Genomic DNA, 14,920 nt, shown 5'->3' on the forward strand with positions numbered 1-14,920 from the left:
TTTGAGTATCCAGTTTCTTTGCAAAATGTGTGTCTGGCTACACAGGACCTACATTTCTACAGGGCTGTAGATTATTGGCATGGCCTTGATAGGCATACTTGTTTGTCTCATTCATTTATGTTATTGCTTGGTATTGGCTGGGGAATGACTCTTGGTGCATTGCAAAATCAAAAACAAAGAAAAGCACAGACATAGAGCGTGACCTAAGGGAAAGACTGACTTCTCATGAACTCTTGCTGCCTGTGGTCATCCCTGTTGTCTGCAGCTCATTTTTTCTTTGGAACTTGCTTTCATCTTCTTTCTATTTAGGGGCCTGCTTCTCTCAGTTGCCACTTCTGAACTTATCCCTTGTGCTTGCAAGAAGTATAGAGCCAGCATGTTGATGGAAGCACAGGTTTTGAGGTGACAAGACCTGGTGTTAAAGGCTAACTATACTTTCTATGGAGTTCAAACCCCTTATCTGTGGAGTGAGGGCAATAACATGCTTTACGGGTTGTTGTGTGTTCAATGAGATGTTGAGCATAAAGCATCAAACACAGGGTAGGTATCCAATGAAAGTGCCCTTGTCCCTTCAATCAAGAATTGATTCTTGCTCTTCTTCACAATCTGAATGCATCGAGTCCAGCTGGACTTGTGCTGCTTTCCTGTCCCTCATCCCTCTTGACTCTCGTATTGAAGATTTGTTTTCTCTTAGACTTCCTCCCTCTCAGCCTTTCCCATCTGCGCATTTCACATATCCCCCTTGATTTCTGCAGCTAGAACTGTCTTCTCACAGAGGCTCCCTTACGAGATATGACAGATGGCATATCTATTATTTTGTTTTTGGAAATTCTAGAAGACCTCCGTTTGATTAATTTTTCTATAGTAACTGAGTATACTTTGTAATGGAAACTGTTACCTTTCACAGTAGTCTGCTATAGTTATTTCTGAATTTGTATGTCTTCATGTTTATAGAAATTGGGCCAAGGTCAAAATCTGGAAAGTCATCAGTAGAGAAAGTTGATTCTGGCAAGGAGACACTTCGCTTGAGATCAAAAGGTCCTGCCACTGTAGAAGAAACGGTATGTTATTTCAGTTGCTTCTCATTTTGCTTGGAACTGTATAGATAATCATGCTTATCAGAGCTGGAACCAAAGGTAAAATCAGAAAGTGAAACAAAATGTCATTCATTCTATTCAAAGTATGAATTTGAAATTAATTACTAAGTTATTGAAGGTGCTCATGAAGGAAACATAGCAACTATGACCAGGAAAAGAGATGATGATGAAGAGGAATTGTCAGCTCCCTGCAGACAGCTTTTCTCCAGGGTCTATAGACTCATGTATTATGCAAGAATTTAAAATGAAATCAACCAATTCCAGAGCCTACAAAAAAAAGGCTGAACACTTTGTAGTTATATTTGCTCATCTTTTTCATGATCTACATCACATCCCTTCCATAGCAAGTCCTGTCTACCACTTCTGTCCCTGCAACAGGAAGTGTGCTGTTTGTCCGGGCACCATGGCGTGCTGTCTTCCTGTGTGTCCCTTGCCTTCTTGCCATCTGTGCTCAACACAGTAGTCAGGACTGCTCTTTACAACACAAGTGAGATGATGGTACTTTCAGTTTACAGCTCTCCAGGGGCATCCCACGTCAGTTAGAATCAAAGCTAAAATCCTGAGAGGGACTGACATGATGTGACTCTGTGTTTCTCTGATCTTACATTCCATCATGTACCCATGACATCCCCTACCTCAGCCACATCCATCCCCTTGCTGTCCTCAAACATCCCAGATGCATCCCTGCCTCTGGCCATTGTGTTGCTGTTACTTCTGTCTGGATGTTTTGCCCATTTATCTGCATGTTTTGCTGTTTCACTGCGTTAAGTTTCTGCCCAAGTATTGCTTTATCTAAAGGCCTTTTCTGAGCATCCTGCATAAACAGCGATTCCCTTCACCCATTCTGCTGCTCAATCTTTTATGTCTTTAGTTTTTCTTATTAAATACTAAGCATGATAGGACTTATTATATCTCTGTTTAATTTTTGCATACTATCTAGCTCCTTAGCTCACATATTTTTGTTCACTGTTCATGTGTGTGTCTTGTTCAATCCTTAGTACCTAGAATTAGTACCCGATATACAAAGGCATTCAAATTTCTGCTGTTAATGAATTGATACAAGAGTCAGTTTAACTTGAGGCAGGCAAAGGTTTTCTTTGTCTATATAAAGATGAGTATCTGGATGAAAAACACAAGAAGGAAGAGAGGCATGTGAAGGCAGGGGGAAGAGAACAACAGGGGTTGGGATAGTTGTGTTAAAGATTCACAGTGACTCACAGTGACAAGTAGCAGATCCACTCACCACAGCCACGATAGTGATGCTAAAGTCATCCTTGTATGGACGGGCACTCCAACAGATGTCTGAGGCTCCTGCGGGCAGGGCATAGGCACCAGGCCTGTTTCATTTCGCTGTGTGTAAATTCTGTCCCAGGATTCCCTTTATGCTTCATTGCCAGAAGACACAGGTGAACAAATTAGGAGGCCGTACTGTACAGTGGGATTGCAGGGTTTGATCCATGTTAAAGTCCAGGATCAGTCACAGGATGGGTTGTCAGAGCAGACATTCAAGGAATTATGACACCAGGGTTGTCTTGAGAAAGTGTCAAAAAAGAAAACAAACCAGTTTCGTTTAACCAAGTTGATTTGAGCTAGTAAAGTATTCTAGAACAAGGTGAGAATGCAGACTTATGATGACTCTACATGTCCCCTTTCCCTCCACCCCCTCTCTTGCCTTACAATATAATGAGCTACTTTTATAATTGAAAAGACAGGAAAGGACATGTGGTGATTACTTGACTGGTGCAACAGTCTGGTGTTTGCCTTATTTGGGTGTAATTTGGCAGTCTTCAGCTTGTGATTAGCTAAGGCGTTTGTTGCTGTGATTGGCTGAGACTCAGCTGCTTAGTCACAAGAGTATGCTGTTAGGGTGGGTCACAGTCTACTTGCAGTTTGCTACATACCTGAGATGCCTGTGGCCAATTCCTCATTCAAGCTCAGAGGTTGTTTAGCTCAGCAGAATGTTATAGTCACCTAAAATGTTGTCTCTTTGGGGGAATCCAGAGAAGATCTCTCAGTCTGTGGCTTGGGCCTGAGGAATGAAAGAATTGTTCTGGGGGCAAATAGCAACTGAAAGATCCACAACAGTCCAGAGCATTTTTCAGTGAGATATTTTGAGGCAGTGGGGAAAACAACAACACAACAACAACAACCAAACAAAACTGACCAACCAACCAACCAACCAACCAAAAACCCCCAAAACAAGCAAACAAACAAAATCTCCAAACCTAGGGCAGTAACTTCTGGCTACTTAAAACTTCCTGAAAATGTACTTTAATTTTATTTGAAAGACAGAGGTTGAGTGTGGCAGTGACAGAGACACATGGAGAGAAATTTTGATTCATCTTTCAGATTCCTGGTGCAGCTGGAGGGGGCCCAGGTGGAACTGACCTGTCTCATGTAGGCGACAGGGCCCACGTTCTTGAACTGTCATCTGCTGCCTTCTGGGGCGCACATTAGTAGGAAGTGAAATCCAGGGGAAACTGGGCCTCAAACCCAGACACTCTGAATTGAGATGTGATGTGCCATTTCGAGTCTTTCCTTTTCTGCTGTTTGCCATTTTGCTGATGGCTAGTAGCTATTTATTGGCTGAATGAACACCTCAGTGGGAGGAAAGAATTTATAAGGGAGTGAAATAACAATCAGAAGGATCTGACAGTGGGGAACCAGTAAAATTATAGCCCTACTTTACACTTGAGGCTGTGAGGAAAAGTAGACAGACTGTTAAAACAGCTTACAAGAGAAGCAGAGTCAGCAGGAAGAATTCCCTGGTTACTTTAGGGGCAAGGCCATCTTCTAGTAGTTAGCATAGTTAATAAATGTTTATTAGCACCTGCTCATATAAGGCACTGGGGTGAAAAAGAGTAGCTTAAGGTCTCTTTGGAAAGAATCATTTGGAGACAAACATCATAAAATTGATTTCTATTTGCATAACCTGTTTAATTAAATGGGGCAGTTAAAAATAGCTCGTCATGAAAATGGTTTGCTGTTATTATTAAATCTAATTCAGATGACTTGAAATCTAATTTCAAGCACTTAAATTTGCAACATATTTGTAGAGTTTGAAGAAAATCATCTCCTTGTAATCTCAAATTGTATATCCCATTTATGTGCTTCAAACATTTTTTCATGGTATTTTCACTGAGAAAATGAGGTGACTGTGAACCTTGGGATAGAATTAGGATGGTGTGCTGAGGAAGCATGGTGTCACAGAGATCTGCTGAACAGCTACTGCTGGAGACTTGGGTAAGGAAGGCGGGCAGGGAGAGCCTCCATCCTGAAGAAGTGATTAGTTGGTTTAAGACAAGGAGAAGCATCTTGTTGGCTTGAAGCATGATGGCCATGGACTTTGTGAGCTGGCCTTGAGCTTAGAGGTGGAAGTACCTGTGTGATGAGGCTGGAGGCTTACTGTGAGTCAAGGGTGTGAAGGGTGCTGTGGGAAATGGGGTACCACTTAAGAATAGTGAGGGGGGAAAACACAGTCACTTTTGCATTTTGGGAAAAGTCCTTGAATCTAGCGGAAGTGCTCTTGGGGAGTGGATTTGAGAGGGTAAAGACTGCAAGTAGGGAGACAGACTAGGAACTTTTGTGAGGAAGAAAAGATGAGAGCTGAAGTCAAGAATATAAGATACAGATGGAGAAGAGATGATACAAGAGCTATTTAGGAGGTAGAATGGTCAAATACAGGTGGCCTTGTATATACCAGGAGTGTTGATACTGGTTACCATAATTACAGTAGATCCAAAGGTTAACATGTAAGCTACTTTGCATGGCTGTGGTTTTACACTGACAATTGAAAATACACTGTATTAAGACCACTGGGAATTTGAGTGCCTTTGGAGGCCGAGAACTCTGAGGTCACCCACCCCCATCTGAATCTCCCACATGGGATGGAAGAAGCCCAAATTCTTCCTTGCAGGATCCAAGGTCATCGGAACAACAGTTAGGCGCCCTGAGTGGTCCATAGACACAGAACAGCAAACTTCCTTTGGGACTAGGGAGAGGAGCTTTCTCTGGTCCTTACTTAGTTCCAACTTTGGATCTCCACCCTCTCTTGCAATGATCATCAGGGTCGCTCCCGAGCCCCTCCAAAACAAACAAACAAACAAATAAACAAAACCAGAATAGACAGAGAACAACAAGGAAAGCTTAGAACCAGACAGGAAGCGATCAGCGTAGATTCACATACACCTTACTAGCTAGGACACAGAGATTAGATACTCCTCACTGGGGAATGGAAGATTTCTTTGCACACCCCTCCTAAAACAGTTCTACACCTCAGCTGTTGACATATGCCTTGCTAGAGTTATAAGCCAGTTTAGACTATCCTAAAATCTGCCAAGTTCAGTAGAATTATGCTTCAACACAATAAACTGCTAAATACTAAAATGAGGATAAACACGAGACAGTTGAATAGTACCCTATAGCCATTATAAGGTGTATAAAAGCTAGTTGTATATAAACTAAAATCAAAATGTCAATGAAGTAGTCACAGGATGTGGTTAAGAACTTGCATCTTGTAACATATTGGTTACTCAATACTATGACAATTAATTCCATAATGTTGTAAATTGTCGTTGATGTTATGCTGTGGCTTTCAATTGATCAGGATGATATTCTGCCAGCTCTACCTTCAGACCAGAGATGATCTCCCCAAGAAACCATTGAATGTATCTGGACAATTAGATGCTGGACTCTTTGCTTGGTATATGCTTGCAGTGAAAGAATCTCAACTGAATTTGATCTGTAATACTGCAACGAGGTGGAGGAATCCACCATGGGAGGAGGGTATAGGGAGGGGTCGGGGGAATCCCAGAGCCTATGAAACTGAGTCACATAATACAATGTAATTATTAAAAAAGAAGAAAATACACTGTAGTGAAGAAAAATATGTCACTGTTTTTAAGTCTTAGTTCTTATAAATAGATAAAATTGTGAGAAAGTTTTACCTAGATCCTTAAAAGGTTACAATTTTTATCTCCTAGAAATTGTATGAGTTTAATAAAATACAAGAATATGAGCTATTACACACTTATAAGAGTCTTAAAAATAATGTGAAGTTATTTTTTTAATAATGTGAAATTCTTATAATCTGATTGTGAATTCTGTATTTGAAGCTATAGTTGAATACTTAACATTTGTGGCTAACACCATTTTCAGTTATTGACCCCTTTAATACCAATAGTGGAAATAATCTGAGCATCAGATCACACTTTACCTAATATGAAACTAATGTTTTAATTTGTCTTCATATTTTATTTAATTTTATTTTTAAAGTTATGATACAATTTCTTAGGCTCTGGAATTTCCCTTCCTCCCCCCTGAACTCCCTCACTGTCACTGATTTCCTCCATATTTTAACAATACCATAGTCCTTTATAATCAGTCATAAGTCCATTATTCTGCTATCTAAGTGTATTGTGGGTACAGACAATGGCAGAGAGTCCAGCATCCTATTGTCAAGATATATTTAGCAGTTTCACTGGGAGTCCATATTTGGTTTGGATGTAGAGATGCATACTGCATTGTATCTTCACATCTGGATATGATACTCTCTATTATGCAGTTACTATACAGTCCCTTAAATGAACAGCCATACAACAAAATCAACAACAGAAAAAAAAACAACAAAACAAATTCAACAACAGGTATAAACTTAAAAATTTTACAGTTCCATGAAGTTAAATAACATGCTACTGAATGACCTATGCATCGATGAAGAAATGAAAAATAAAACAAAAAAACCTTCCTGGAGAAAATGATGAAAACCAAGATTAAAAAAAAAGTATTTATTTACTTTAAAGGCAGAGTAATGGAGAGTGAGATACCAGGATTTTGTATCTTCTGATTCTCCTCACAAAAGGCCAAAATAGCATGAAGCAGACTGAAGCCAGAAGCCAGAAACTCCGTTTGTATTTTCCACATGAGTGACAGGGCACAAACAGTTGGGCACCCTCCACTGCCTACCCAGACATATTAGAGGAGCTAACTTGGAAATGAAACAGCCAAGACTGGAACCAGTGCTCACGTGGGATTCTGGAATTGAAGGCAGTGGCTCAACTTGCTGTTCCAGTATGCTGGCCCCTGAAACAAAAATTTTAAAAAAATTTATATTCAGTCATAGTTTTCAATGAAATTTAAAAAATGCTTTCAATAACAAAAATATTTTGGTATATTTAATATATAAAACAAAAACTATCCTATCCTAAATTATCTCATCATTATCTCATCCTTATAAAATTTTCCTCTTTGGCATGATCTTATAATATATGTAGACATGTAAAATATAAGTATCTTTATATGTAAAAAATACAATACATACAATATATAGATAAGATATACAATATAAAATGTATAATTAACACACACAAATATATACAAATATATGTACATTACATAGTATATAATGTATACATAATTTTAAAACATACATAATATAAAATAACATATATGTAACATATACATATATACAAAACATGCAGGTATAATATGTATTTGTGTATATTTATTTGTATAGTTACATACAATAGTTAATATGGTAAATGTGTACATATAACTGATGAGTTATAACATTAAATAAGTAAATAAGATATGTAGTAGAAAGTATTTTTTTAAGATTTATTTTGTTTTTATTGGAAAGTTGGATATACAGGGAAGAGGAGAGACAGAGAGGAAGATCTTCCATCCAGTGATTCACTCCCCAAGCGGCCACGATGGCCAGAGCTGAGTCAAGCTGAAGCCAGGAGTCAGGGGCCTCTTCTGGATCTCCCACATGTGTGCAGGGTTTCATTAATTGATTTCCCAGGCCACAAGCAGGGAGCTGGATGGGAGATGGAGCTGCTGGGATTAGAACTGGCGCCCATATGGGATCCCGGCATGCTCAAGCCAAGGACTTTGGCTGCTAGGCTGTTGCACCGGGCCAAGTCAGAGTTATTTCACTCTTGGGGTGAACAATCAAAATTTTGGAAAGAGATAGGGTGGGTGTGTTAAGATGCTCAGATCTGTATTAGAGTACCTGGATTTATTATTTGAGTCTAATACCTCTTGATTCTAACTAAATAGTAGAAGGTAACTCAAGTTATTGGCTGCTTCCAGCTGGAATGGGTACAGCTGGTTGGGCAAGGCTGCAGTACCTGCCAGTGAATGCTTGAACTGGAAGTGGGTTATGTTAGGCTGGGCTGAGCACCTATTAGGCCATCAATCCTGTTAGTGAGTGTAAGGAACTGAGACTGGGAGCAGCCAAGGCCAGGCTAGGCTACAGTATCTGTTGGCATACATGTGGGTTAGGTCTAGGGGTGGGTCAGGCTGGGCCAGTCTGTAGCAGCAGGTGGGAGAACCAGGATGGGATGCAGCCTGGGCAGAGCTGGGCCACAATATCTGTCAGTTCACATGAAGGTTGGGACTGAAGGCTGGCTAGGCTAGGCTAGGCTGCAGTATCCTCCAGCACAAGCTGGGATTGGGAGCAGGTCAGGCAGAGCCAGGCTGAAGCACCTGCCAATGAATGCTGAGAGGAGGTGGGCTATGTCAGAATGGGCCATAGCACTCAATGGCACATACTAAACCTGGCGTTGGGTATGAGCCTGGTATGGAAACTGCAATTCACCTGCTAGGCCGACACTCTCACTGGTGAGTGTGAGAGCTAGGATTGAGGATGGACTGGGCTTGGTAGGCCTGCAACACCCATTGGCCTGCGTGTGTGTGGGATTTGAGGGAAGGCTGGGCTAGGCCACTGCAGCTGTGGCACTTGCAAGAGCCAGAGTAAGTGCAGGCCAGTTGGGCTTTGCCACAGCATCTGCTGGCAAGTGCTAGGACTGGGTGCAAGTCATGTCAGGTTGGACCACAGTATTCCTGGCAAACACAAGATTTGGGGTGAACATGAGAGCCATGGTGGGGAGGGCAGGTCAGGCTGGATAAAGCAACAGTACCTATAGGCATATGTGTGTGCTAGGTCTGGGAGTGTGTTGAGCTGAACTAAACCACAGTATTCCTGTGTGTACAAGAGCTGGCTGGGATGCGGAACAGGCTGGACTAGACTGCTGCACATACTGGCTTGTGTAGAAATGGGCTAGGGTTGGGCCTGGTAGAGATTATTGGGCATTGCCCTAAATAGGCTGCTGCAGTTTCTGCTGGCGTGTGTAAGGGCTGGGTTTGTGGCAGGCTGGGTTGATCTAGGCAACAGCCCCTGTTGGTTTGCATGGGAGATGAGGCTGGGGACAGAAATGACATGGCAATTGCATTTACTGGCATGTGTGTGTAGGTTGATGGTGGTGATAGACTGAACCAGACCCTGTACTGGCTGACACACATAGGAGTCAGGTCTGGGGTTACCCCAGGCAAGATTTATTGGGAGACTCTCCAAGTAGTCTGCTGAACTCAAACTCTGGCCACAGGAAAAATGTTAGTATTTGTGATCTGACCTTGGAGTGCATATATTGGGACTGGGCCTCCTTAGTTGCTGATGCCTGTGCAGTGGACATAATGCCCAGATGCACAAGGGGGACATGACAGCCAGCTCATCTGGCTGACAGAACAATGAGTGCCTCATCAGAGGATGAAAAGCAGAACCGGTTGGACAACTCTCCTGACCAAACTTTGCAGCAAGTGTCTGCGTGTGTAGATGAACTAATGCGGACTCTGTTAGCCATTAGACCTTGAAAGGGTTTTCTCAACCCTGGAGCAACAAAACCAACCATGTCTCAGACTATCAAAATCACTCAAGTAACATCCTCAGAACAGTCTTCCCCACATCAGAGTCTCTAAGATGACATCATGTGACTGTCTGCCATCCCCGAATGGTGATATAGTTTGGCAACAAGGAGCTCCTTCCTCTCCCTCCCCTCTCCTCCTACAGATACTAAGAGAAAAAGAGAAAAAAACTAGAAACATTGTCGCACCCTCCATTGTTAGAGTGTGGGTAAAATGTTATTATTGGGCAGAGTGAGATTCCTTTGTACTGAAAAACTGCTACTTTGCTAGGCCAGGAGGTGCCTGGACTTTGGGAGGATCCCGCTTTAGTGATAAATCTGTTCTTTGCTGCCTTGCAACTTTGTGCAGGCAAGGGCGCAATTCTTCTCTGGTCCCAGGAACCAGGAGGAAAATAAGGGTGGGAGAATGGGATGAGCCATACAGATATTGGGTGTGGGAACAGAACAGGCTGCCTGTGTCTGAAGGCCATATGTCTAAGGTTGCTACTTCTGATGTATTTCCCAGCCCAAAAGGGCCTATATAAGCTTCTGTCTTGGGCTTCTTCGGGGTCCGACTGCCCTGCTTGGCTGGCCTGCGTGCCCCAAGTGCGGTCTGACCCCAGCATGTTGGCGCAATAAACTCTGTTTGCTGTTTGCATTACCAGCGAGAGTCTGTCATTCTCTGGGGGTTGACTAGCTCGCACCCTGATGTCCCGGGGCTTTGGCCCCAGTCTTCCCCACCCTAATCAGTGGCCCACATGGGCGTATATCCTTCTCTATGTAAATAACATTAAAAATATTTAAAAAGCTACTTGGTTCCTGATACCCATGTAGGAGATGAGGATTGATCTTTTGTCTCTTGTCTTTGGTCCAGCTCAGTTCTCATCATTTTGAGATTTGAGTGTGAACTATTGGATGAGAGCTCTCTCCCCCTACTCTCTATTTATCTCTTGAGACAAACAAAAATTTTTGGAGACCTTGACTACCTAATGAGACCCAAACCCTTTTTTTCATATAAGATCCTTTGAGACCTTGTCTTGTTTGCCACTGTGCTCTCTAGACACAAGGGACTTTTTGCAGACCTGAAGCCATGCCATCATCTATAGGCTCTGTGACCTCACAAGTCTTTGTGTGTTACCTTTAACTTGAAGTGTTCTCTCTTGTTTATTTGGCACCTGTTCATCTTGGAAAATGCAATTTGGGGTCATCTACTTTCTGAGGCCTTTTATTATTCTTAGATACAAAAATTTGCCTATGTACCTTTTATATCCTTTAAAAATTGTTACATAATCATTTATTTTTGCCTACGCCTCCCCTTTTAGATTAGCTACTTGGAGACTGTGTTCCTGGCTTTTCTTTTCTGAATCCATAATGCTGACACTAATTGCTGTATTGACATATTTTCTTTTTTTTTTTTTTTTTTTTTTTTTTTTTTTTTAATTATTTATTATTTAACTTCAGTAATTACATTGTATTATGTGACACAGTTACATAGATACTTGGGTTCTCCCCACCCCTCCCCAAACCCTCCCACCATGGTGGATTCCTCCACCTTATTGCATAACCACAGCTCAAGTTCAGTTGAGATTTCCCCATTGCAAGCGTATACCAAACATAGAGTCCAGCATCTTATTGTCCCGTCAAGTTCAACGGTTTCTTAGGTATACCCTCTCTGGTCTGATGACAGAGCCAGCAGAGTATCATCCCAGTCAATTGAAAGCTCCAACATACCATCAGCAAAAATTTACATCATTATGGAATTAATTGACATAGTAATGAGTAACCAATATGTTAAAAGTAAATGCGGGTTCCCAGCCACCTTCTGTGACCACCTCACCTATACTTCAATTTTAGTTTATACACAACATATAACATTCAAAACATAACATGTTATACATAACATCATATCATCTTAAATTAAGGCAAACATGTGGTATTTAACCTTTTGGGATTGGCTCATTTCCCTTAGCATTATGGTTTCCAGTTTGGCCCATTTGGCCACAAAGAACTGCATTTTGTTTTTTTTAATAGCTGAGTAGTATTCCATGGAGTAGATGAACCATAGCTTTCTTATCCAATCCTCTTTTGATAGGCATTTTGGTTGTTTCCATGTTTTTGCAATTACTGATTGTGCTGCTATGAACATAGGAGTACATGTTGGTTTCTCATAGAACAAGTGTTCTGGATATATTCCTAGGAGTGCTATTGCTGGATCATACGGTATGTTGAATTTGAGTTGTTTGAATATTCTCCATACTGATTTCCATAGAGGCTGTACCAGCCTGCAGCCCCACCAGCAGTGGAGTAGGGTTCCCTTTTCCCCGCAACCTCGCCAACAAGTGTCGTTGGTGCTTTTATTCACGTGGGCCAGTCTTACTGGCGTTAGGTGGTACCTCATTGATGTTTTAATTTGGATTTCCCTTATTGCCAGGGAACTTGAGCATTTTTTCATATGTTTATTTGCCATTTGGGTTTGTTCCTTTGTGAAGTGTCTGCCCATTTCCCGTGCCCATTTCTTGAGTGGCTTGTTTGTTTTGACATTTTGGTTGTTTTGTAGCTCTTTGTATATTCTGGATATTAGCCCTCTATCACCTATGTCGTGTGCGAAGATCTTCTCCCATTCTGTGGGTTGCCTTTTTACTTTGTTGATTGTTTCTCTAGCTGTACAGAAGCTTCTTAGTTTGATGAGGTCCCAATTGTTTATTTTGGTCTTGATTTCTACTGCATCTGGAGTCTTTTTTAGGAAGTGAGGGCCTACCCCTAAGTGTTCCAGTGTGTTTCCAACATTTTCTTCCAAAAGTTTGAAGGTTTCTGGATGTAGGTTTAGATCTGTTATCCATTTAGATCTGATCTTAGTGTATGGTGAGAGATGTGGATCTATTTTTTTGTTTCTGCAGGCTATCAACCAGTTGTCCCAGCAGCATTTATTGAACAGACCTTCCCATTTGCCTGGGTTGTCGTTTGTCTTTTTGTCAAAGATTATTTGGCTGTATCTGTGTGGGTTTCCTTCTGGCGTTTCTATTCTGCTCCATTGATCTTCCTCTCTATCTTTGTGCCAGTACCACGCTGTTTTGATAACCACTGCCCTATAGTATGTCCAGAGGTCCGGAACTGTGATTCCCCCTGCTAACTTCCTGTTCTTCAGGATAGTTCTAGCTATCCGTGGTTTTTTGTGCTTCTAGATGAACCTTTGGATCATTGTTTCCAGTTCCATGAAGAATATTTTGGGCAATTTGATTGGGATTGCGTTGAATGTATATATTGCTTTTGGCAGTATAGACATTTTAATGATATTGATTTTACCTATCCAGGAGCATGGGATATTACTCCATCTTTTGAGGTCTTGTTCAATTTCTTTTTTAAGCAGATTGTAGTTTTCTTCAAATAAGTCTTCTACATTTTTGGTTAGATTTATTCCCAGATATTTCATACTTTTCTCTGTTATTTTGAATGGTATCTTGCTGGTTAAGTCTTTTTCCATCTTGGGGCTGTTCGCATACACTATGGCTGTTGATTTTTGTTCATTAATTTTGTACCCTGCCACTCTACCAAACTCTCGTACAAGTTCTAGCAGTCTCTGTATTGAGTCTCTTGGCTCTTCTACATAAAGAATCATATCATCTGCGTATAGTGAGAGCTTGACTTCTTCGTTTCCCATTTGGATTCCTCTGATTTCTTTTTCTTGTCTTATGGCCTCAGCGAGTACCTCTAGGACTATGTTGAATAGTAGTGGAGAAAGTGGACATCCCTGTCTTGTTCCAGATCTCAGTGGGAAGGGTTCCAGTTTTTCTCCATTCAGTATGATGCTGGCGTTGGGTTTTTCATATATTGCTTTAATTATGTTGTGGATTTTTCCATCTATGCCTACCTTGGTTAGGGTTTTTAGTAGGAAGTGATGTTGGATTTTGTCGAAAGCTTTTTCCGCATCTATTGATACTATCATGTGATTCTTGTTTTTCAGTTTTTGGATGTGGTGTATCACATTTATAGATTTTCGAATGTTGAACCATCCCTGCATTCCAGGGATGAATCCTACTTGATCTGGATGAATGATCTGTCTGATGTGTTTTTGAATTCTGTTGGCTAGGATTTTGTTGAGAATCTTAGCATCAATGTTCATCAAAGAGATAGGTCTGTAGTTTTCCTTCTCTGTTAGTTCTCTGTCTGGTTTTGGGATTAAGGTAATGTTGGCTTCATAGAATGAGTTTGGAAGGGTTGCCTCTTTTTCTATTGTTTTGAAGAGTTTGTAGAGGATTGGGGTCAGCTCTGTTCGGAATGTTTTGTAGAATTCTGGAGTGAAGCCGTCTGGGCCTGGGCTTTTCCTTGTTGGGAGGTCTTTAATCACTGATTCAATCTCTACTTCAGTTATGGGTTTGTTCAGGTCGTTTGTTGCCTCTGGGCTAAGTTTTGGCAAGTGGTAGAAGTCTAAGAACTTTTCCATTTCTTGGTGATCTTCTGATTTGTTGGAGTACAGTGCTTTGTAGTAATTTCTGATTATGGCCTTAATGGATGCGGTGTCTGTTGTTATGTTGCCTTTTTCATCTTTGATGCTGTTAATTCTTGCCTTCTCTTGTTTTTTCTTTGTCAGTCGGGCCAGTGGAGTGTCTATCTTGTTTATCTTCTCAAAAAACCAGCTTTTTGATTCATTGATTTTGTGTATGGTTTTTTTTATTTCTATCTGGTTGATTTCCTCCCTTGTTTTGATGATTTCTTGTTTCCTATTGTGTGTGGGGCTCTTCTGCTGTTGTTTTTCCAGTTCCTGGAGGTGTTTGTTTAGTTCCTGTATTTGGCGCCTCTCTTGGGCCTTGACATGAGCTCCAATTGCGATGAGTTTACCCCGTAGCACTGCTTTGGCAGTGTCCCACAAATTTTGGAATGTTGTGTCAGAGTTTTCATTGGTTTCCATAAATTTTTTGATCTCATCTTTAATTTCTTCTCTGATCCATTGTTCGTTTAGTAGCATATTGTTCAGCCTCCAAGAGTTTCTGTATTTCCTGGGGCATTTTGAATTGCTGATTTCCAGCTTCATTCCGTGGTGGTCTGAGAGGGTACATGGTATGATTCCTATCTTTTTGAAGTTATTTAGGTTTGCTTTGTGTCCTATCATGTGGTCGATCCTGGAGAAGGTGCCATGTACTGCTG

General features: G+C 41.2%; 1 protein-coding gene across 1 annotated transcript in view; it reads left to right on the plus strand.

Annotated features, from left to right (window-relative positions):
- Positions 1–14,920, plus strand: part of GIPC2 (GIPC PDZ domain containing family member 2) — a 102,668-nt gene that overhangs the window by 68,621 nt on the left and 19,127 nt on the right. The window contains exon 4 of the mRNA XM_004582206.3: positions 955–1,061. Within this exon, the coding sequence (XP_004582263.1) occupies positions 955–1,061 (107 nt within the window). The remainder of the gene's footprint in view (positions 1–954; positions 1,062–14,920) is intronic.

The sequence above is a fragment of the Ochotona princeps genome, chromosome 2 (assembly GCF_030435755.1).
Source record: "Ochotona princeps isolate mOchPri1 chromosome 2, mOchPri1.hap1, whole genome shotgun sequence".
NCBI classification, from domain to species: domain Eukaryota; kingdom Metazoa; phylum Chordata; class Mammalia; order Lagomorpha; family Ochotonidae; genus Ochotona; species Ochotona princeps.